The sequence below is a fragment of the Salminus brasiliensis genome, chromosome 23 (assembly GCF_030463535.1).
Source record: "Salminus brasiliensis chromosome 23, fSalBra1.hap2, whole genome shotgun sequence".
Lineage (NCBI taxonomy): Eukaryota > Metazoa > Chordata > Actinopteri > Characiformes > Bryconidae > Salminus > Salminus brasiliensis.
Window position 1 is genome coordinate 32,271,077 of NC_132900.1, and position 25,646 is coordinate 32,296,722.

The 25,646-nt window shown below is 42.8% G+C and overlaps 1 protein-coding gene across 3 annotated transcripts in view; it reads right to left on the reverse strand.

Annotated features, from left to right (window-relative positions):
• limk1a (LIM domain kinase 1a) overlaps positions 1–25,517 on the reverse strand; it is a 57,369-nt gene extending 31,852 nt beyond the window's left edge. The window contains exons 1-2 of one of the 3 annotated variants that reach the window (XM_072668432.1): positions 25,294–25,517; positions 21,033–21,132 (exon numbers count right to left, since the gene is read on the reverse strand). In XM_072668432.1, coding sequence (XP_072524533.1) covers positions 21,033–21,132; positions 25,294–25,351 — 158 coding nt within the window. In that variant the 5' untranslated portion in view covers positions 25,352–25,517. Of the gene's footprint in view, positions 1–8,316; positions 8,492–8,872; positions 8,965–21,032; positions 21,133–25,293 lie in introns of those variants that run through there. The other 2 variants (XM_072668434.1, XM_072668433.1) reach the window with 2 other exon arrangements.
• Positions 25,518–25,646: the final 129 nt, after the last annotated feature.

The following is a 25,646-nucleotide window of genomic DNA, read 5'->3' on the forward strand; positions in this document are numbered from 1 at the left end:
AAGATATATTATACTTCTAATATATTTTATATAAATATAAAAAATATCAACTGTCTTTTCATATTAATATAATAAATCCACACAATATAGAAAGAAAGATGGAGAGCGGTCAACCAAGCCCGTCCATGATGTTTATGAGGTTTGACTTGTGTCTATATGAAGCAACTGTACATCAATGGTTAAGGAAGCCACTCACTTCCTCCTTGCTAAAAATGGTGTGTGTGTGTGTGTGTGTGTGTGTGTGTGTGTGTGTGTGTGTGTGTGTGTGTGTGTGTGTGTGTGTGTGTGTGTGTGTGTGTGTGTGTGTGTGTGTGTGTAAAGGGCCTCCTTTTACAGCGGCTAGTTCAGGCGGATGAGGATTAAGAGGATCTGTTGAAATGAGGCTCACTGTTCTCCACCTGAGAGGAACTTCTGAACTGACGGACGTCTGAGAGTCTGTGACTAGCTTGGAGAAAGGTGGGCAGTGTGACAGCTTGAGTGCTTTATCATGATTATTTGCAATAATTCCAGCTAAACACCGGTAAGATCAGTGTCATAATACTGACTGGTGAGCTGTAGTCATATACAAGCTGTCTGCCCTGAAGAAAGCAGGGGCTGAAGGTATAGAAATAAGCCGGTTATGGTATTGGCATTACTGTGATTTGCAGGTATTACAGAACTGGCAATTTCCCCAAATAACACAACTGGATAAATGGGATAATATATACAAATGAAGCAGCCAGCAAGTACCAGCTTCCTGTGCTTACAGTATTAGACTACTGAATCCCACAGCTGTCAATCAAAGGCAGCGTCCGCCTTAGCCAAAAGGACAGGCCTCTGATTAGATGAGTTATCAGTGTCGACTCCCCAGGGCGGCTTTATCTAGCCGGAGGAGAGAGTCAGTGAAAGGGGAGACGAAGAGGATGCTGTTAATGATTTCCCCACGTCTGTCCCGACTCCCTGGAAGAGATCTGGAGCAGCCGACAATAAGTCATTGTTCTCCCGGGCCTGGTCGGCCTCCTGAAAGAAGCATGGATGGGCTGGAGCGCATGCCTCGATTTATTATAGCTCCCAAAGGGAATCAGCTCCAGCACTCCATTCAACAGATTCTTACTTGGCGTGCCTCCACCTCCGTCTCCCTGACACCACCTTAAACTAGCAGCAGGCTTTTTAATGTGACCTACTGTGGAGAAAATTCAACGGTCACCAACCAGAGAGTGCTATTAAAGCTTCCAGAGCAAAACGTGTATTATAGCTATACATTAACCCTTTATAAAAGCCTTTATCTGGATCTATAACACAGATCCTCCTTAGATTGTTTCCATAAATGGTCCATCATCCCATTGATGTAAGGTACTGTCATCGTCTGCGGCGTTATCCTCAGCTCATTGCTAAACCCCTTAGGGGTCTAATAAAAACCTCTTACTTTCAGTCTTTGTTTGTCCCTCAGGCATGAACACACCTGTATATGAACAGATACAGCTCAGCATGGTGAACACTGCACCTCCACACTTTCAGCATGAGTACAGTGTTCACACTGGGAAATGAAACCGGATGTGGGGCACTGTAATGCCTAGATCACGCAGGAGAACCCATGGCTGGGAGCTACACTACCATTCAAAGTTATGAATCACTGCAATCAGTTTTAAAAGGTCATCTGTTGAAGTGTGCGTGTGAATGGATAATATTATGATGCTAATACTGCACTACATCAGTCTCTCTCGCTCTGGGAGAGAAAGTCGACTCAAACTATAAGTTAATGACATTTTATTTATTAAGTGTTTTTCACAGTGGATGTTGTCAGAAAGATTAAACTGGTGGTTAGCTGTAATTCAATGCTATGCAGAACTGTATTATTCAGTGTAAAATGTTTCATTCAAAGTACTAAAAATCCAACTACCAGACAGTAGAGAAAAAATAAAAGTATCAGAAAAAAAATGCAATATTTGCTCTGCGATACATACTGCATAATTACAAACTAGAGATGCCCCGATCCGATATTAGGCTCAGGTATTGGTCCTGATATTAACAAAATTAGCTGGATCGGTATCTGATAATTAGGCCGAGCCATGGAACTGATCCTTTCACTTTAATTTAGTTGTGTAAGACTGCACTAAATGTGGAAATAAATAAACAAATGACAATTTAGTACATTTATATCTGTGTTCATTTGTTATATAAAGTAATGTTTAAGTCAATCCTGATGCCTTAAATCTCTCCCACATGGTGAGATATACGGTTTATTAATTCAGCTATGGTATCGGACTGCTATCGGGTATCGACTAATATGCAAAGTTTATGTATCAGTATCGGAGCTGAAAAAGCCAGATCGGTGCATCCCTATTACAAACAGGATTTATTTATTTATTTATTTATTTATTTATTTTTTACAGATTTCATCTAAAGTCCCCGATAAGTCAATGTAAAAATGCCCTCTGTGTATCCAAGATATTGGGCAGACCTAATCTGCATCTCGTAGATCTGTCCTGGAAAATGAGACTCATGCGAATTTTCCTTTTGCAGTGAAAAAAAAAAGTAAAAAAAAAATGAATGTAACTTCTGTGACTTATTGCATGTGCTGCAGTGTGCACACAAAATGCCTAGGCTGCAACGCAGGGCTGGTGTACCCTTACACCCAGTTCCAGATCTAGTTTGTGAGTCAGGTTTATTATTGTCTGGGTGGAGAGAGGTTAGAAAAAGACCAGAGGAACGCTGGAAGCAGTCAGACAGAGTTCAGGTCAGACAGTGAAGATAATGTAGAGATTACAACTGAGCAAGTAACACCCGTCCCCACATTCCTTCTTACTTGTGCAGCGAGTTATTCACATGCTTCTGACTCCGGACCCTATTTTAAGAAACAAATCCAATGATATGGTGAACTAATTTACTCCTCCACCGGGCTGGAGGCTCTCCGAGCCTGTGAATGGAATCCTAAACCTAATGATATCAAGTGCTGCCTCCTCCACGAATCAGGCAAGATTAGGTTACGCAGCAATCGATCGATTAGAGGCAGAAGAGGATCTGAACAATGGAGAGAGGGAGTAGCATATAACACAGAGACTTCCGCTGGACCACCCAAGGGGAATGCATGGAGACACAGAGATGGAGCTCCATTTGGTGGCGGAGTGACAGTCTTCTCCACAGGGGAACGCTGCTCCTTGCTTGTGATTTCAGACTCATTTTGCAGCTTTTCTATCAAAGTATATATAAAGTATACAGTAACTGCTATGGAACTATAGGCAACTGAGCTAATGGGCCTTTAGGGTTTGAAGGGCACATTTTGACTTTACTGAAGATATTCTAACGTGTGTGTGTGTGTGTATGTGTGTATGTGTGTATGTGTGTGTGTGTGTGTGTGTGTGTTTTTTTTTTTTGTTCCAAAATTCGCAAAAACTTGCTGGATGGAAACCCGTTACAAACCACAGGTAGTTTCAGGTCACAACATCTCGCTTTTATGACTTTAATTCTTTTAAATCATCAATTCATTTCACACAGAAATCAAACAGAGCCACTGTTACAGGAAAGCACATGAGGCTCAAATGGGGAACTCTGAAATCATCATTTCGAAAGGCTGAATCACCCCAGGATCACACTAGCAGCATGTTAGCATGTGAGCATAAACAGAGTTTGGAAACTACCTATTTGTCTTCTGTTCTATTTCTATTAAATAATCACAAAAATGATCTCAGATCAGGGCAGAAAGGCCCGGAATTAGGGAAGTGGCAGAACCTGAACTGCTGCCAGTCCAGAGGGTCAGACAGGCTTCCTCTCCTGCGCTAAATCTCGAGTCTGACAGGTGTGACGTCGGGTTTGTTTGGCCAGACGGTGCGAGGAGCGAAAAGTTTCACCCTCTGGAGGAAGCCAGCTCGGCCAAATGGAAGTGCTTACGAAGGCACAGGTACGGCCCAGGGACAGAGGGGGGCGAGAATGCCCATCCGGCTGCTGAAAGACAGATGGGCGAGAACATTTCCATCACATCTGAAGAGTAAAAGAACGCTGCGGGGTGTTTCACACTCGGACTCCTTCAGCTAAGGGTTGCTTTGGCACCAAAAAGGGTTCCAGTACTGAGTCCAGGGACTCGCTGTCTGTTTAAAGTGCAGTACTGAACGAGAACCCACTGAATATACTGAAACACGCGTGTTCTAGCTCAGAAGATGGGGAGTGCCTTCTTCTGTATTCAGGGAGTACCCAAAGCTCTGTGAATTCCAACTTCAGCATGTTCTGAGCCTCTGAGGGAATATTCTGGGGGGGTTCCTCAGTCCCCCTTTCAAACCCAGTTCTGTCTCTCAAGCATTTCTCAGAAACAAAAGCAGCTGCCACAGGACCTCCAATCCTCTCCCCTACACCCTTCACTAAAGGAATCTTCCAGGGTTCTTTAGGAAAGACAATGGATCTCCTCCAAACCATGAAAACTATTCTCTGCCAGATTAAACAGGTCTCTTAGATGGAAAACCTCTTCTTTATGTTCTTTAAGGCAAAAACACTGCAAACATGCTTTCCTAGCAAGTGAAATCCTTCATCTGATATTTCCCATTTTTACACTGTTATAAAATTATTCAACTTATTCCTAATTTATTTTTACTTGATTAAAGTAAAACACTTTATCTACTGAAAGTGTTTTTATTTACTGGAAGATTTTGTTTGTTTTGTTTCTTAATAAAAGTTAAATGATCTGTTTAATAGAATAAAACCCTTAGTAGATAAAATCCCTTAAACAAGTAAAAATGTTAGAAATCAGTTACTACAATAATCAATAATAATCCAGAAATGAGAAATGTCAGATATTTAATTAAAGAGGATTTCTTGTTGTTTGCAGTGAACAGTTCACTTTAGTGCTGCACTACCATGTACACCCCTCCAGTACTATCCTTTTGGCCAAAACTGTAGAAAATAAGGGCTACAAACAGACCATGAGTGACCACTGATGAATATGATGGCTCGGGTGTGCTGGATCTGGTTAGGAGAAGAAAGCTGAACCTCTGGCAAAAAAAACAAGAGGGGGAAATGCTGGTGCTTCCATCCATCACTGCCGCCTCCTCTTCCTCCTCCTCCTCCTCCTCCTCCTCTTAACCCGAGCAGAATGGCAATGAGCGCATGATGTCATCGCTTTTGCAGAAAAGCATGACTTCATCCTCGGGGTGGCCCCTCCCCATTGGTGCGTTCGAATCCTCCCAGGAAATCTAACGGCCAATGAAAGGAAGGCAGGCCCAGCAGTGACGAGCTCAGCAAGCTTGTGCAGTTAACCCTGCCGGTGCTTCGTTGTATACGCACCATGTGCCATCTACTGAACACGAAGCATCTCAAGGCCTCGTCCTGTATGACTAACGCAGAGGTTCTGAGTACAGGCGAGATCGGCTGAGCAGAACATCTGAACGACTGGGGCAGAGGGGCTTTGTGAATAGCTTGCATGCCAGCAGATCCTTTGTGCTCACTAAGCTCTTCAGCATTCAGAAACCCAGAGCACATTCTGTCCGGGGAGGGGGATACACACTGCACCACGTTTTAGTGAGTGAGCTCCTCCTTAATGTAGTCCAAATATCTAATATCTAGTTTTACGCTTTATTCTATTTTTGCTTAATTCATGTAAGCTGCCAATAGAATAAGACCCCTGGACCGAGTAAACACTGCCAATAAACACAACACTAAATGAACCACTGTCTGACAACCACATCTGATCTATTCATTAATAATCAGTACTGTCTTTCGAGGAAACGATGCAGTACTGCTAATCGCAATATTGTGATTCTTTGATATATCACAAATAAAATAAGCTAGAAATAAACATATTAATTGTATAATATTACTACCAAGAGATCACTTTTCCAGTGTAGGGCTAACCACTCACACTTTGGCTCTGCAGTAAAAACGATCTGGTTGTTTAGCAGGAAATGGGTCAAAATGCCACAGTCCTCTGAGCTGTGAGATAAAAATATGAGCACATTCTGCCAGACAAAGCAAGAATGAAGGGCATTTCCTGAATGTGTGTTAATACAGAAAATAAGGCACAAAGGTTAATAATCTTATCAAGGGCTTACATGCTGCTCAGGGAATGGCAGCAGCACCGGACAATGCAAGTCTGCTTTAAATGAACCACAGAAGGCTGAATGGCCCAACTGGGCAAAGTGACCTTTGTGAGCCCAACAGAACCAAACAGTAAACCAAGCCCACTGGTCCCCCATGAATAACCCTTCACAGCAGCTGCCAAACGAGGAGACATGCCAGTCTACAGTCTCATCCAGTCCACCGTTAATTTCAAGTTTATTACATGAGATCACTTCAGCCCGAGTGCTCACGGTTTGATCTCATTTCATAAACCCAAAAGCATAAGGGCTGTGAAGAACCCGGTGATACGACGACAGGGGTTACTATTCAATAAACTGTAATTCTGTGAGCAAGACGACGTAAAAACACGTTATCATTTGCATAAAATCTGAGTTTGAAAAGTTGACTTTTTGTCCAATCAGAACAGTGGGACCCGAAGACTAAGCACAACACTGCCCTCTAGTGGTCAGGGTTTAAACACAACACTAAATGAACCACTGTCTGACACCAGTCTTTACATCTATTAACCCATCAAACTATTTACTAATAATCAATACTGTGTTTCTGAGAATCTGTACAGTATTACTAATCATAATATTGCGATTTGATAGATCAGTATTTTCAGCTCTAATAAGGAACTGCCCGGATTCTGTTCGCAGTCAAGGTTCTGAACTGAAAGATCAGCTGTGGTTGTGCTATGAGAAGGACATCTGCCCTGTAAATCCCTCACATCTTCTTGCAGGTTTAATTTGGCGCTGTTCCGCCACTCGACATCTGTGCGGCAAGAAGCGGGGCGGGACGGGAGGAGTGGAGGGATTTAATCCCAAACGAGGACATTTCATTTCTTCCTGTACGCGGTCGGCTGTAATCCGCGGAAGTGCACCTGGGAGCGCTTGCTTTGATTAACTTTTGCCGCTTCCACTGTTAAGAAAATGAAAAGCAGGATTTCAGCTATCATGACTTCTGAAGAGCTCCCACTAAATACCTACACCAATATGGACAAAAGTATTGGGACACCTGCTCATTTACTGTTTCTGAAATCAAGGGTATTGGAGTTGATCCTGCTTCTGTTGGAGTAACTCTGTCTACTGTCCAGAGAGGAAGACTTTCTACTAGATTATAGCGCAGCATTGCTGTGAGGTTGGTGAGGTCAGGATGTTGGATGATGATGATGATGATGATGATGATCACCACCCCACCTCATCCCCAACTTCCCAACTCATCCTGTCCAAAAGTACTGGATGGAGCTCCTCCACCATCATTCCAGAGAACACAGTTCCTCCACTGCTCCACAGCTTAGGCGTGGGCTAGAGGGGTGTAAAGCCCCCCAGCAATGGCATTAGACAGCATGGAGCCAACAGGTTCATGCTGATCTCCTATACTATTGGCAGTAATTCTCTACAGGGACTAGACAAGCTGTGTGTGCATTTGCACATCTGTGTCAGAAATGGGTGCAGCTTAAAGTAGCTGAATGCATTTATTAGAAGGGGTGTCCACAAATATTTGGACAGACAGTGTAAAAAAACATTTAGTCGTGTAACATTCACACACTGCTTCCCATTGTTTGGAAGTATTTGGGTAATGTAAACGCCGTGGGTGGCGTCGACGTATCAACGACCTGAAGTCCTGCTGTCTGTATCTGAAACCCCACATGACCACAGAAAGTAGGGTCTCACACACAGATTAGACAGCTCTCTTTGTTTCAGCCATAGAAATCCAAAAGTACCACCCGGCGCAGATGCTTCTCATGAGGGCATTTCATAACCAACTGAAATATCTGTTGTAGGCTAAAAAAAGGAAGTGAAACCCGAGTCCTCACACCCTTTCAACTATGACTCTCTGATACAGATCACACAGAATAACGGCAGCTCACTGCAAACACTGTTACTGTATCTGAACACTCTGTATACTCCTGCATTTATCCCACATGAAAATGACCTGAAGACCGTCTCTGTACTCTGGTGCAGAACAGCTTTCATAGACGTCTGAACAAAGGTGGAGTTCCACTGTCTCTAATGCTGGGATCACTCCACAACTTAGAAAAAAGTTAGTCAGTTTCAAGCTGAAAAAAGATCATTTAAGGGTTTTTCTCTGCTGTTAAACATGGAGGCTCATGTATGACCCTTAAGAAAGCACAAGTGTCAATCATCCACAGAGTCGCTCTCAAGGTCTCCAACCAAAGCATCCTATCAGGTCTTAGGCGAAGACTATGACCACTCAGCAGATACCAAACTCCTCAGGCCACATTTCAGCCCAGCACCTCCTTCCCAGCTAACCCTCTCAGAGTGAACTTACTTTTTGCCTCGAGGCTGACTCCTGTAGCGTTGGTCCCTCCGTGACATCTCCCCTCTGAGAGTGAGGACCTTCTTGTGAGTTTGCGGAAGCAGGCTCATGTTGAAGCTCAAGCCAGGAGAAGCTGACAAGCTCTAAACCACACTGCAACTAGAAAGGCTTAACTCATGCCACTGTTCTGGTGAACTATTTCTCACTCGCTCTCACTCGCTCTCGCGGACTCGCTTTTGTTAGTACTGTGGGCAGCTTCATTTGGGGCTTTTTTTTTTTTTTTTGCTATCATTTCCTGTGTTCTGTGCTCATTCAAAGCTTCCTTGGGAGCAGTTGTGACCCCATGACACAGAGTGCTTCCCCTCCCTCCCCGGTCGGCTCTGCTCATGGCAGCTATGTTGAGTCAGGGTGGTGCTTGTCTATCAGTCAGACGAGCCGAGCACACTTCCTACCACTGATAGTTCATATCATCCTCCTTCTGCCTTTTTGTTAAAGTAGTTTCTGCCAGCTTTTGAAAAGCTGACAGCGGCTTGCCTGAAGATCAGTGTATATGGTATATATGTCTTACCTTCCTCTTTCAGGACAAAGTGCCATTCTGCCGCCGCTGTCTTTGTGGAGAAACAATGCAGTCTGACTCTTTTCCACTGAATTCCAGAGCAAACTCGTTCCTTTACGTCTCTCCTCAGCGAACGTCAGATGAAAAGTGATGGAACACTAAGCCACCAGACCTGTAGTTCCCCAGCTTGGTTTCATCGTCAGCTGATGCTGCCGAGCTGTTGGTCCATTCAAAAACACTACTGAAACACAAAGGATGGCCTGAACTTCCAATCATGTGATTTTTGGGCACCCAGCTCAGTCATTTGACTGCATCAGCCCATAAATTGGTGGCACTTTACAACACCTCAAACCCTCACTTCATATACATTTACTAGAGCCATTAAAGTCATAATCAGTCACTCAAAGGTACACTATAAGGACAAAAGTATTGGCACACCTGCTCATTCTTTGTTTCTTCTGAAATCAAGGGTATTAAAAAAGGAGCTGATCCTGCTTCTGTTGGAGTAACTGTCTCTACTGTCCAGAGAAGACTTTCTACTAGATTCTGGAGGATTTGATTGTTGACGAGCGTTAGTGAGTTCAGGATGTTGATTTATCCCTGACTCATCCCATAAGCACTGGATGGAGCTCCTCCACCATCATTCCAGAGAACACAGTTCTTCCACTGCTCCACAGCTCAATGCTGGGGGGCTTTATACCCCCTCTAGCCCACGCCTGGCATTAGTGCTATTGGATTATTATTATTGTACAGTATCCGACTGGGCACCTGACAGCAAAACTTCTGAATCTTCTGAACCTGTACGCTCACCTGGAACTAAGGCAGAAGACTTTCTGGAGCAGCATGTTCTGACAATAACACACCGTACTTCACCAGACATCCCAAAGGACTGCACGGTCCAGGTCTGTGCTGCTTCTGCCCCAGTAGGACTGCAGTGCTATCTGCAGAGATGCTGACTCACTCAGAGCTTTAAGGACCGACTGACAGCAAATCACTAAGTGGCTGCTTGTGCACCTCTCTTACTGCAGGATATGTAGCTGTAGCAAGATGCAGGCAGTCACGCAAGAGCAAATGAATGACTGGCTGAAGCACTCGCGGTTCTCCAGATCACTGATTTTAATATTACAATTTCCATTGCAGAGATTTTCAACAACTTAACTAAATATGTTTGATGAATTAAGGTATTTTGTAAAGATGTGAATTTTTGATCTGACAGCAAATTAATTCAATTAACTAATTTAACTTTTAGAACTATTCACTTTAATAAACTGAACAGTGATTCAATTCAGTGTTAAATGATCCTGCATTAAGTTCCAGACTTCACTTCTCTTACATTTGTCTTTAATGAACGTCAAATGTAAAGTGACTGAGAGAAAACGAACAACCTTTAGACATGTAGCTCCCCAGCTTGGTGTCCTGGTCAGCTGATGCCTGCTGGTCCATTCAAAAACTCAGAGGACTGAAACAGAGGATGCCCTAAACCTCCTCATCACAGGCTTCTGCTTTATGGGCACCCAGTCAATTCGCGTGACTGGCCTTTCACAACACCCCAGTTCTTATAATGAAACCTAGATTTATTTATAGAGGATATTTTGGTATAAAATGTAATTCTGATTCTCTGTGATCAGACATGTCAGATAAAACACCCAACTGTGCCAGAATATGTGAGGGGCTGGCTTTTGTCAGTACAGTGCGATAGTTCTGACTCTTTACTGACTAAATGAAAGGAGTAATGCATGCCAATAAATGATGTTTTAGTTTTCCAAACTTTAAAAACAGTGTAAAACCTGCTGGGCCTTTTTTTTATCCCAAGTCTCCCAGCTGCTGGGTGACTGCATCAACCCCATCAAAGGGTATTATCAGCATTAATTAACAGCATCTGAAGAAGCTGATTAGAACAGAGTCAGTTAAACAGCTTTTCTTCAGTCAGTAGCAGAGCCATGACTGACTGGAGTCTGTGTTTTATTTATATATATATATATATATATATATATATATATATATATATATATATATATATATATATATATATATATATATATATATTACTCCTTACTATTCAGTAAAACTAGACAATAACTGTTTTTTGTGTAAGTAAATGATATTTTATATAATGTATACAATTATAAATTTGTTTCTGGGCTGTTTATAAAACAATGCAGGCCAATGTTACCACCTATTATATACGTTACAATATATAATAGACAACAGACATAAGAAAACTGCAGGACATAACAATACAATCACAATAGTAGTATTGTGCCCTGCAACCCTAGTTTCACATAGTAAAGTACTGTACAGTCTTTTACATCTGGGGAAATTTAATTGATCATAGCTTGGGTTATTTTTAGTCTCCGTTGTTTAAGCCAGTGTATGCAGCACAAGGTCTCGCCATAAAGTGACAAAAGGACAATGAGCGAACGCATACAAAGAGAACGGGAGATTAGCGCAGAAGCCTTCTCTTATCTCTGACCATGAGAGTCCTTGAGAAATGAATTTCACTCTCTTCAAAGGAGCTGTGTGTGTGTGTGTGTGTGTGTGTGTGTGTGTGTGTGTGTGTGTGTGTGTGTGTGTGTGTGTGTGTGTGTGTGTGTGTGTGTGTGTGTGCTGGCGCTCAGTCTGACCTACTGAAAAGCTTCTACACTTGTAAACTTTACTGACATTTTTGGAAAAATAGAGCAGCTAACAGTATAGAACAGACCTTCATCCTGTTTTCAATTTTAGATCAATGAGGCCAGTAAGACCAGTCACACCACACTAATACTAATCATTTAATAATTCATCTAATAATCTGATTATACTGATGCACAACTGAATACAAAACAAAATAAACAAAATGTAAATAATAGAATTCAATATAAAATGAACTGAAACTTTATTTTCTATACATCTGAACGATTCACATTATGGAGAAAAGTTTAGTTGAGAAGGATTTTGCATGACAGCAAAGATATCATGGTTAGCTTCTAATTAAGATTCCCAATTCAAGCCACTTTTTGTGTTTTGAATGAAATAATGTCACTAATAAACGACACTGTGTACATTAAAGAGGGAAGAACCAGACCTGGGCCGGACGGTGACGGCTCTCTCTGAGATCTCACATTAAGCTTCGTGGGTCTGGCCGCACTGAGACTCAGTGAACTGCTACATTTGGAACAGGGCACTCTGGCTAAGTGCTATTTTCCCATGAAGTTAAAGCCCCACTCACATTCTCCAAGGACTGCTCTGTTTTTCCACCCAAGGGACGTCCGCCAGCCCTTCAAATAAACCGAGCTGTTCTCAGTCGGGATTCGGCCGGTTTCTCTTCTCTTTCTGTTTTGTAGAGGGCAGTTCATCTGCTGGCCATAGGCCCTGTTTGGATAGCCCCATGCTGAACAGAGGGGAATGGATTCCTAAATGTGTCCCTTGAAAAAACACACACACACACACACACACACACACACACACACACACACACACACACACACACACGCCCCCTTTGCATTTCTCATCTAAATGCAAGCAGCTTGCTTTCAAGGATGGGAAAAGCTGCCTAAAATCCCTGCATGATACAATCCCCCCACTTCATTTGGGTCAGATGTAAAACCCTCAGTGCTAAGAGACTGAGACACACACACTCACTGAAACAGCGGGGATGTGGCAGCCCCAAAAAGACTTATGCTGACTTCCACTGAAAGTTACAAGGTTTTTTTTTTTCTTCCTGTAATGAGGCTGTTTTGGAAATACAAGGTTTTTGTGTGACAGCTCTGAAATATTAATAAAGTGTTGATCTGTGTCTGTCTACACTAATGCTTAATTTTAATAATATCATCATATAATTATATTTCCACCCCAACTCTAGAGGCACGGAGTCTGAGATGAAACGTGTGTTTGACTGTTTGGAAACGGAGGGGTGTTACATATGGCCTTTGGCCAAAAAGGGGACCAAAGTGACCTCCACACCTCTTCACACTCGTCCACCCCCCTGCCGGAAGTGACAGATGTGAGTTTGATCTGCACACACACTGTCACACCCCGACTCCAAAGCGAACAGGCTCTTCTCTCTGCCTCTGTCTCTCGCTCGCGCGCTCTCTCTCTCTCTTTCTCCCTCTGACCCAGATGTCCTTGCCAAATCTCTAACCCCACAGCCCAGGCTTGGCACTAATGCAGTTTAAAGCTTCCTGCCAATTTCCCAGCCTATTGAAGCCCATTTGCAGACTTAGTGGCAGAAAAGGAAGGCAATTGCGAAGGATGCAGTACTGGAGACCGTCTTACAGGACCAGGCTAATGCTGAAGGCATCTGAACCCATCATGCAGATACAGATATCAAACCACATCCTGGGTAGAAACAGAAAGAAAATCCATCCAAGATACAAAAAACATTTCTACAGTGGAGGTACGAGGTTTAATCACTTCACTACAAAATTATTAAAACAATGTATTGAAATGTTTGGGTTTGAATAGTTAAAGCTTGAGTTTATTGCTTATTATTGTTTATTATTTAATGTAATGTTTTTGAAAATTAATAAAAAAGAAAGCTGCAGTGAGTTGCTGCTGTTTAAACTACTTTATTTACAGTTAATAATTATTATTTTTATTATGCATTAATTGATTAATTGTTTTTTTTTAACTATATAGTAAGAAATCAGTGGGATTCTCAGTTCAGTTGCATTTTCAGTACTGCTGTTAAGCAAATGTACATGGTATGATAACCATCCATTTCCATACCACTGCAGCCCTGTCACAAACACACCACTCTGTCCCGTCTGGGGGTCTCTCATCTATCAGCTTTTGTGGAAATCACTGTCACTGACCAAAACTGGACATTAGGTTACAGCCTATCAGAGTAAACTGAGCTCAGAAGGCTTTCTGTTATGTCATGCTTAAACGTCTTGGCATAAGGGTTGTAATGTTGGGGCTTTACTTTGTTTGAGGGTACAGCAAGCTTTATAAACGTGCTATAGGACACGTTTACTCATCTGTGTAGTATAAAGTTTCAGCTCTGCAGATTCCTACACATTTTTAATTATCCAATCAAATGTAAATGTTTTCATCTAAATCCACTAAATCATTACAGACTTGCTTTTACAGTAACAGTGAAAGTACATCTCTACGCATTTCACTGAGATGACCTGTATCACACAGCACCCTTACTGATCTTTATTAACACTGTGGTTGGGTCATTCAGCAGACCTGCTGATGGTCTCTGTCCATTTTTGGGAACTGTGGCTTTAAGAACAGATTATGATGTTCAGACACTAAATCCTGCTCATTCTGCTCTGACTGAGATTAATGTCTTCTCCAGCCTGCGAGGAGCAGGTGTGTCAGCTGGCACAGGCTAGGGGAGGAAGTGTGAAGCTGACAGCAGGGGAGGAAGGTTACATAAACACTGCATCGTCCTATTAATACGCAAATCCGAGACACGAGTGGGTGGCATATCTGAGCAAACACAACTTTCCCCTCAAAGCTCATCATTCTCCACAAAGCAGTTATTCCTCCGAAGCGCAGAGTAATTAAACGGGCAAATCCCCCCTAGACTCAGCATCACACACAGTGGTCACCTTCGTTCCTTTTGACCATTCCTAATCCATTACAGAACATCTGAAAAACAAATAACCTAAAACATCAAATAAAAATGAAATCTGCTTCTATTTCTGCCTCTGTGTGACACTCATACCTACTGTTACATCTGTACTGTTACATCTGTAGATGATCAGCCTAAACGAGCCTAAAGCAGCATTTCCACCTTCAAAATCAGCAGCTTCAGGATCACGGTGCTGCTCCACTGACTGTATCAGGGAGGACAGCGTCTCTAGCGCTGCTACTCCGGGCTCGGAGCGCTGCTAACTGCACTATGGAGCTCTGGTGAAGCGAGCAGGACGGCGTTCTTCAGAACTGTGATCTACTCTTTAATTTGAATTGAACAAATTTTTACATAAAATTCAGACTCATGTGAAAGTGTGTGTTCCCTGTTTACATTTTACTGGACTAATTTCAGGATGAGGCACAATACAGTCAGGTTACATATATCTCTCCATGGTAGGAACCCTGTAGCTGTTCTGTACACTGTGTAGATAATTCTGGATGAATGGACCAATAGAAATGCTCTAGAATTTTACATTCTGAAGATTTCTGCTTTCTTCAGAAGTCACTGTTTTGTTTTTCATTAGAAAGCAATTCTAAAAGCACACAAAAACATCCTGTTTGGAAAAATTAATTATTTTTGGTAAAGAAAATAAATCCTTTTGGCACACAAACCACAGAAACAGAGGCTCTCAATGAGCTAAACATACCCAAAGGTTAAATATATGTATAAACCTCATCTACTAAAAGGAGGAGAGAAGTCTTTCCAGGAATCGTTGTGGTTTAGCGGTTTTATCTTAAAGACGTTTTCTCTCTTATTTCATCATGAAGGCTTTGGATGGAGTTCTATAATTATGCTGTATTTCTGGGTGATCTACAGCTCTGAAGCAAGCAGAGGAAAGAGCATCGGTTTCATTAACACCATCAGCAGGAAGATGCTCTTCCCCACAGAGGTCGGGACCGCTTACGACAAAGGGAAGCTATGCTTCCTCATTTGGTGAGGTGTGTGTGTGTGTGTGTGTGTGTGTGTGTGTGTGTGTGTGTGTGTGTGTGTGTGTGTGTGTAACAGCACGGACATGCAGAGCAGATGTGGTACATGTTCCATTACACACAGATTTCTGTGCTCTGACTCGCTCCCTCCTGGTACAAATGATACAATAGCAAGGTCAGTGTTGCTAGGAAGTGATGACACGGTCACTAAGGAAGTGCAGCAACTAGCACGTTAGCTCTGCAATTATGTACCAAATGCAGTTGACAAAAACTGACCAATCTGGGGCCTATTCTCTCACTATATGTCCAAAAGTTTGTGAACATCCCTTCAAATGAATGAGTTCAGCTACTTAGAGTTGCACCCATTGCTGACACAGATGTGCAAATGCACACACACACAGCTTGTCTAGTCCCTGTAGAGAAGACGTACTGCCATAAGAATAGGACTCTCTGGAGCAGATCAACATCATGACCCTATTGGCTCCATGCTGCCTAATGCCAGGTGTGGACTAGAGGGGTATAAAGCCCCCCAGCACTGAGCTGTGGAGCAGTGGAGGAACTGTGCTCTCTGGAATGATGGTGGTGGTGGTGGTGGAGCTCCATCCAGTACTTTTGGGGATGATGAGGTAAGGTGATGTTTATAATCATCCGGCATCCTGACCTCACTGATGCAATGCTCCTCCAGAATCTAGTAGAAAGTCGTCAACAAAAGCCAGATCAGTTTAGCTCCTCTGTGGGTTATGGTAGAGGAAGAGAGCGCCTGTGCAGTGTCCTTCAGCAGACCAAGCTTTATCAGAAGTGCTGGACATTCTTTCTCAGCAGTAGGTCATCTGGAGACTGATTAAACAGCCATGCTGACAGCAAAGCTGCAACAACATGCTGAGGTTATCCACAGAGGACCTGTCCAGCCTCAAGACTAATGTGACAAAGCTCACTATAACAGAAGAAGGCCAACACATGGACCTAATAAATACTCCACTTTCAAACAGGCAAACACTAGGGGTCAGCATTTCTGAATATCTTCTGAAAAATCCTAAAATGGACAGAATTTGAATCATTATATTTTATTATTATTACTAAAAACTTGGTTCAGTTACACAGCCTCAAAGATCTCTGACCACGCAGGGTAACCAGTGGACCACTGCATTCACACTGATCCAGTATGGCAGTACACTGGTGGAGATCCCGCTTATTTCCTGCAGGAAGGGAAGGCTGTATAGTGCATTAAATTTGGGAAATGTGGTGCCTGAATTTTATGCAAATTAATCCAGCAAACGAGATGCCCAATCAGGAGGCAGGTGGTGTTGGGGTGATTAGTGTCTACAGCTAAATCCATTGTAGATAATAAAAATATTACATTTCAGTTCTTCAACATTCTCTCAACTCTGTTTTCTTAACAACCCTTGGAGGAATTACATGCAATGCAATTACATGGAAACATTTTTTTTATAATGTTTATAAAAACCTTAGTGAATATTGTCAATTTTATTATTTTTTAAATATATCAATATTGAACTTTTTTATATATATACATTTTATATTGACACACATTTAATGTCAATCACTGAATCACTTGAAAACTGGTTTGTTTTGCCAATAGATAAAAGTATCATGATAAAACACCATAATATAGACACACAGCAGCCCTATTAGAAATTCTGCTTTCTAACAGTAAATCTGAATTGATACTGAATTTGCCAAAAACAAGTCTCTGGTGGGACACACTGACCTTATTTATCTGTAATTAAAATGTAAATATGCATGGCAATGTTATTCTCCTTTGGGGCTGATATGTAAATGCAGTGTGTCTGAGACTGCCATCGCTTCCAGCTGCATCACAGCATCAGTTAATAATAAACAGACATATGAGCAATACTACTGACGCAATGTCTATAATGTGGTCATTCTGCTGAGCTGGGACACAGGAAGCCTCAGCGATTGCTTTCTAATATGCTAATATTAGAAAGCAAGAAAGCTTTCTAATATATCTAATATCTTCTATACGTGCTGAGTCTCTCTAATTTTGTGTGCAACTCTGATGTTTTCACAGAAGTAGAGGATAGAGTAGCTGTTTCTCTTTGAACTTGTCTTTGAATTCTTGTATTTTTAAATTACGAATAACAACGAATGAATAAATAAATGAATAAAGATTCTGTATCACTTTTATTTACTGACTTAAAACAGCAGTTTCCTTCTTCAAATAATCAAATTATTTTTAAATATTTTAAAATATTGTTAAATTATGTTTAAAATATATTAATCCTGTATGGCTACAGTCTATTTCCTGGCTGGAACTTTTAGTCTGCAGTTATAAATCTCAAACTGGCAGGACTGTTTTTCGGGACGCAGTGAGATCCCACCGCAGCATTTTTCACGCTCTGTCAGAGCTAGTTTTCAAAGCCGTGTGGCGCTGTTTCAGCAGTTTCTGACTGTGGCTTTGACACCTGAACGTCTACATTCCATAGTGCTGAAAGACGAGCATGGAGTAAACACACCGCTTTAACTGTGAATACACTGCCCTGTTCTCACACCACACACACATTTCAAAAGTTCTCACAACGACTGTAATTAGTAAGAACCACAATCTGTATTATCAGCCCAGTCACTTCCCCATCACACAAACACGCACAACTACTTTCTGAACTTTCACACTAACACCAAGAAAGATCCCTACTCCTCATTAGTATTAACTCTACTGTACTCCACTGTGTAGGGAGGCATTATTACGCTCTGAAGCAGATCAACATCATGAACCTATTGGCTCCATGCTGTCTAATGCCAGGCGTGGGCTAGAGGGGTATAAAGAACTGGAAGTGGAAGAACTGTGTTCTCTGGAATGATGGTGGAGGAGCTCCATCCAGTACTGAGGATGATGAGGTGGGGTGGTGATCATCATCCAACATCCTGACCTTGCTTACCCTTGTCTTATTGCTGGATGCAATCACATCCTCACAGCAATGCTCCTCCAAAATCTAGTAGAAAGTCTTCTTCTCTGGACAGTAGAGACAGTTACTCCAACAGAAGCAGGATCAGCTCTTTTAATACTTTTGATTTCAGAAGGAATGAGCGGGTGTCCTAATACTTTTGTCCATTTATTTTAGCTGAGTCTAGATTAAAGCCATCATAAAAAAACTCCAAACACACACAAACGTCATGGAATAATTGTTGACTGTGATGTTGCTGAGCAACCTAAACCTACTGTTAATGAAATTCAGAGCACCCAGGGGCTCATAACTATCGCTCGCTAACATCGCCTGCTTCATTTCATTACACTGTTTGTTGCTTAGTAACAAAGAGACTTGCAATGGATTCTGGTCCACATTCAGCTCATGTAGTGAGCTACACTGTTCACTAGAAAGTACCAGTGCATTGTGGGAGAGTGTAATGCCCTCAAAATCACAATCAATATACTCAATAGAGCCCGAAACTGTAAATAGGGATCCATTTCCGTCACAGGCTGAGACTCGCCACTGAGACTCGACTGACACTGAAGACTCAAAGACGTGTAAGTCAGAGCATGACTGCCAACACAGACATGATGCAAATGAGCCATAATGTCCACTGTCAACACATTTAACCCCTTTCTCAGCTGAAAGATGAAACATGAGGTGCATAACAGACAATGGCTCTTCTACCTGTCAGCAGTCCAGGAACAGCTGACCAAACATGAACGTAATGGGTTATTGGAAGAAAAGTAATTAAAAGACAAAGCTCTTAGCAAACAAACAAGTAAACAAAGCCCCAGATCATTAACGAGCCTGCCTCCAACTAACAGCTCATTAACCTGCATTTAAATATTTCAGTAAAACAGGGTGATCAGATTCAGAGGGTGACCGGCACGTGGTGTCTGGTAGGAGCGCTATCCAGGGAAAACAGTAAAGCCAGGTTCAATGTCCACCTTCCTCCTTCTGATTCTGACTACCCATAAGCCTCAAAGTGAAATGGAGTACGATTAGAGAACAGCACCGGTCCAGTGTGATGAAGGTGTATCTGATGAAGTGGGTATCTGAGCTACTGTAGCCTTTCTGTCAGCTCCAACCATCTAACCATTCTCTGATGACCGCTCTCATCAACAAGGTGTTTGTAGTGTCTGGATGAATGCAGAAAAAGAGACTCATGATGAACATCCTGAGCGAACGCTTCAGCATGTTAGATGTAAAAAGATAATATATGTGATATGCTTATACAGGAGAACTATGGAAACAGTGAAGTATAGCTTTACATAAAACATGCAGAAATATGCAAATAGATGCTAAGATATGCGAACTGGGAGTCAGCTAGTTTCTGGTCAATGCAAAGTAAAAGCTGTAGCGTTCCCAAAAGTGTTCCACATCTTCCAACGCCAGAAAACTCTCTCCATATTTCCATCTGAACACGCCTGAATACCTATCATCAACACGAGAACCTTAACATCCTTAACCAGAACACATGGAAGCAATTAACAGATAAATAAGTACAACCAACTTCAGACCTCAGACTTCATCAGAAGAAAAGAGAGGTTTCACGTTCCTAACTTTACCTAATCAAGCTTGCACTCACTTAATGAACAAGAGGCCGAAGCCAGAAATCCGTCAGCACAAACAAAGAGCTGCAGCTGAGTGTACTGAGAGCTTGAGAAAGCTCCTGTAAGGAAGATGATGGAAAGATGTCAGTGCTCAGACCTGAACACTGATCTTTAGCCCACTTTGACTGACTCTTACTTATTTTCTCCTGATTCACATCTCAGACCTAGCCCTGTATCAGGATGCAATACTTAAGTCCCCAAATAACCCCAGACCAATGTTTGCATACATTAATCTCATATCTATAAGTTAAAGCTCCTGAGCTGTCTTTCTAAGAAGGTAGAAAGAAAGGGCCCCACAGTGTAAATGTACAGAGTAGGTCTTATGTAGATCTTCCCTACATTAAGTCTAATGAACGTCTGCTGTATTTCACCAGTCCCGCTCTCCTCTCCATGTGGAATGGGAGGTCCTAAAAGTGGGTCAGATTTACATCAGCACACCCCTGACCAATCAACATGGCTCCGCTAACGCTAAACCTAGTGAGCTTTCTGCTCAGTGTTTCTATTTGAACTGAACGCTTCACTGAAACCCAAGTTTAGAATTATAAAAAAATTTAATACATCAGCCTAAGCACACACATCGGGTGGTTCCCCAAACAGGGATTAAGCCTAGTCCTGATCTACATTTTACTTTCAGTTAAGAATCTCAGTTCATTATGATGAGTGGGACTAGGGGACTAGGCTAAATCCTCCGGCCCTATAAGAGTTTGTAGATTTACCTTTGAGACCAGGCTGAAATAATTGTGACTTGATGATCATTGATGAACAAATAAGTTCTAAATAATATCCAGTGAAAAACTGCTTAACTTATCAGTCTGTGTGGGTATTTCACAAAGTGCCCAGAGTAAACGTCCCCGTGGCAGCGGGGTTAGGTTTTTATTGTCTGGCAGAGTTTGGATTTCAGATGATGGAGGAGTTACTACAGTAACGCCATAACAAATAGTCAGCTGTTGGAAGCAGGAAATGGGTTAATTGGTTGTCTCTCTAATTAAGGAAAGAAAGAAAATTCCCGTCAATCATATCGATCATAGAATGATCCAAAACTGAACAGAAACCAACCTGAAGCAAACTGTGTGCCAGTCAGTGTTGAGGGCCTGGAGGTACTGCTCATCATAGATGCGCTGCCTGCATCCCGCACACACAGGCAAGCTTCCACCAGCTGTCAGAGAGAAAAGAACAGCAAGTCACTTTACCTTCAGTAACCGTGATTTTAACATAATAAAAGAAAATAAAAAGGGAAACTTCTGGAATGATCTGCATATCTAAACAAAACAAACATTCTAAACCCATTTAACAAAAAAAAAATGGGGATGTTCAGATCCGATCCAGGCATGTTTTATTAAATCAGGTATAGACTGTCCATATTGACTGATCCTAATCCAGTTCTGAGTCTTAGTTTTAACCGTGGTGTTTAGAGCGCCACCTGGTGTCCTCAGTGTGCCACTACCGGACGCTATAGTCCAGCCGGCTGCAGCAGCAGTGTGGACTTTCTCAGAAGGTAAATAAAGGAGTTGAGGTTCTGCAGTGTGGAGCTATTTTACAGTGGAACCTGAAAACAGACCATAATATCTGACCTTTATAAAACTCCTACTGAAACGCTCTGTTTTACCAGCAGAAGAACCGGAGAACCGCTCACTCGCCTTTCTCTGTTTATAAACCAGCACTGAAGAACCCGTTCAGAACCAAGTGCAGGCTAATGCTAATGCTAACACACACTATAGAAACCCAGTTTAGATCAGATGAGCTGCTGATTTAATTAGTTCAGTAAAATCTCTATTTCAGCGTCAGTTTCTATAATCTGACATTCTGGACTGACTGATTTAGTTTAGTTTACTGGTGGGTAATAACTGGTTTATAATGCAGTGAATACGTGATGACTTGGTTTTCTAAGTGTGTCTCCTCTCAATTCTGAACATGCTGATAGTGTACTCCCAGTGGCATGGGAGGAAAAGCAGTAAAACATCAAAACCAGCTACAGTAAGATCTCTGTAAAATGTTCCACTGTAAAACAGACTGCAGACTGGCAGTAATCCCTGTTACTGGCCACTAGAGGACACCAGAGGGCGCTCTGCTAGAACACAGTGGTCAAAACAAAGGATCGGAAGGCTAAGGTAATCGATGGAAAGCTAAGAGTACAGTCTCCATAATGAAGTCATTAATCCTCATGATTGTTAAAATACTTAAAGTTCTTGGATGTATCTTAGTTCTACTTTGTGCAGAGAACCAGACTACTTCCACTGCATTAGCACTTTAATGCAATTATCCCGGAGACTTGAGCAAGCAGAACAGACAGCACAGACTGCTGTTCCTCAAAGACTGAACGTCCATCATCGCCAGACAGAGAAGTGGGTTTCAGGACAGGTAGTGCTGATGGCCCTGCTGACGGCCCTGCTGACGGCCCTGCTGAACTACTGCGAACACCATCAGCATCCTTTTTCCAATGGGTACCGTTCTAGAACCCTGAGCCACGCATAAACAGAGGCTGTAACCAACCACCACTGACTATACATAGATAAACACACTATAACTGTACATACAGATAAACACTAACTGTATATACATATATAAACACACACACACACAACTGTATATACATATAGACTTATACCCCTCTAGCCCACGCCTGGCATTAGGCAGCATGGTGCCAATAAGCTCCATGATGTTGATCTGCTCCAGAGAGTCCTATTCTATTGGCAGTACTTCTCTAAAGGCATTAGACAAGCTGGGTGTGTGCATTCGCAATGAGTGCAGCTTAAAATAGCTGAATGCGTTCACTAGAAAGGGTGTCCACAAACATTTGGACATATAGTGTACATGTGTGATTTAGTCAAGCTAAATTTGGTATGGTATTTAAGGAGATCTTGAGCCACCTCTCTCTCAGGGTCATAGGCAACACTCTCACCCAGCACTTCTGAGCCACTGCGACACACTCATCCTCACATGAGCACCATGTGTGAGGAACCAGGCTGGAGGATGCCTATGTGTCACCTGAGCACATGTCCACTAGTCTGATACCATGAGCAGACCACAAACCCTGCATTTCTCCTCTCCTCAGATCCATGTTAATGATGATGAGGTTCTGGTTTACTCTGCTGAAGATTCTAAAAGTAGGAACCAGCGTCCGGATCAGAACACACTGGATGAAGACGAGACGAGACACAATCTAATACATCTAATACATAATGGTTTTAGCTTAATTATTTATACATAAAGTAGACAAGTAATATTCATACACAAGCAGGGACTCGCAGTACAGCTGTTAGTCTTGCAAAATGATGGGAACACCGGTCAATACAGCTCTATGATGTTGGAACCAGGTGAGCTTTCATAAATTCATTTAATAGCATAGTTTTGTTACTTTATATTAAAATATGAAACTGGAGAAGTATATGGAGAACTAATATCATGAAGGACGCACTTCTGATGAGCCGGACTATAAAAACATCTTTTTAATGCACTTTTTGAAATTCTATAGAGGAACAGGAGCTTCTCTCACTGAAAAGCTCATCAGTAGTGTTCACAATGCTGAGCGTCACAGCACAGCAGATTCCTGATTCAGCAGCAGAGATTATACACACACACACACACACACACACACACACACACACACACACACACACACACCGTTGCTGTCGCACAACAAATCTTTATCATGTTTCACATTTTTCAGAATTTCATGATTGATAGACAAATAGAAACTCTTCAAAATACATTCATATTTTGTGTGTGTGTTTGTTTACACTGACTTCCATTAAAGTTATGACGATTTGTAAAGCTCCTGTTTCAGAGATACAAGGTTTTTGTGTGACAGTGACCATATAGTTCATTTTGGTTTCCCTGCTGAAAAATCCAACTCAAGACCGGCTCTTGCTGGCAGCTGGTTTCAGATGGTCTAAGCCAGTCTGTGATGGTCAATTTGGTTGACAAGCTGGTTACCAGGGCGAAAACACACCTATACTGGTAAGCTAGCAGGTTAACCAGCTCTTCACCAGTATGTTGAGTGGTTCATTGGATTTTGGTGATGCTGGTCAACCGGCTTGGTCAAACTAGTTAAAAGGTGCACGTATTTGTCACTGTACAGCGAAATGTGTCCTCTGCATTTAACCCATCTGGTAGTGAACACACACACTAGTGAACTAGGGGCAGTGAGTACACACACACACCCAGAGCGGTGGGCAGCCAACTCCAGCACCCGGGGAGCAGAGAGGGTAAAGGGCCCAGGAATCGAACCCACAACCCTGTTATCGATATCCCGGCGCTCTAACCGCTGAGCCACCACTGCCCCAACTGTTGTCTGCCTTGGCCAAATTGATCATGCTTGTAGACGAGCTAAACCATCAAACCCAAACAAAAACATACCGGATACTGGTCAAGAGCTAAGTGGGTCAGTGCTGCTGATACTGGTTGTGTAGCTTGTCTGGGGTTCTCTGATTGATTGAAAATGGTTTCGAATGAAATGGACACAGAACTGATGCTGACTGACTTCAGCTGGATCTGCTTTCAGATGGTCTAAGCTAGTCTTTGATGGTTAAGGAGATTTGAAAATCTGGTCAGAAGGTGGGAAGAAGATTAACCAGCTCTTGACCAGCATAGAGTATGATCCATTAGATTTTGGTCTTGCTGATCAACCAACCTGCTGGTCAATCAGATTGATTGATTAAGCTTGGTCATACTAGTTGACTAGCTTGGCCAGGTTGATCATGCTTGTAGACCAGCTGAACCATCAAACTCAAACACACTCATGCCCTATACTGGTTAAGCAGCTGTTTTCCCCACAGGGTTCAGGGTCAAGATAGTGGTCATTTCTTTAGCTTTTTTTCTTGAAGCTGGTTTAGAAGTTCAGGTAGAGTCGGGACACTTCGACAGCATTAAAACTGTCTGTGTAGCACCGCCGTACGCCACTAAGGCGTAGTAGACCAGACTACTGACACACCTGCTTAACTAACCCCGCAGTGAGGAGGCTGAGAGAGAGAGACTGACTAATCCAGGTGTGAATTCTGGACCTGATGCCTTTCTACAGGAGGAGGACCACGCACTGCACTGGAGGTTTAGGTGGACCCCTCCCGTATGACATGAAGGTGGGCTGCATCTTCTTTTTTTTATTTATTTATTTATTTTTTTTAAACACCACCCCTAAAATAACTACTGTCCACAAACCCCCCCCCCCAACAATAACCTTGAGGAGCGTCAGGTTCACAACCCACCCCCCTCCAACAGTCCCGCCCTGCAGCGAGCATCCCTCACGACCTCTAGCAGCTCGGCTCGAGCGGGCTGCAGCAGTAACTCAACAAGCCCCTAAAAACAAGCCCTGACCACCAACCTTCGTCCTCTCCCATGCGTTCGTCCTTCCAGGTGCAGCAAAGCAGCATCAACCTCATTCACCCTCCGCCCGGAGCTCTGCAGAGAGCCTAGCGTGCAGACACTGCGAGGAGACCGCGCGCGCTTCCCGTCCGTACCGCTGCCCCGGCTCTCCTGAAGAGAGCGACCGCCGGAGACACGCTGCGCTTCCCGGAGAGGACAGGGCCGACTCTGCCGCGGAGCAGCGGAGCAGCGGAGCAGCGGGGAGAGGCGGGAGAGGCGGGAGGCGCCCTTCTGTCCCCGCCCGTATTCCGGCTGGCCCTGCCTCCGCGGCGGGGGTTCGCAGGACCGCGCGTCTCGCGTTTCGATTGGCTG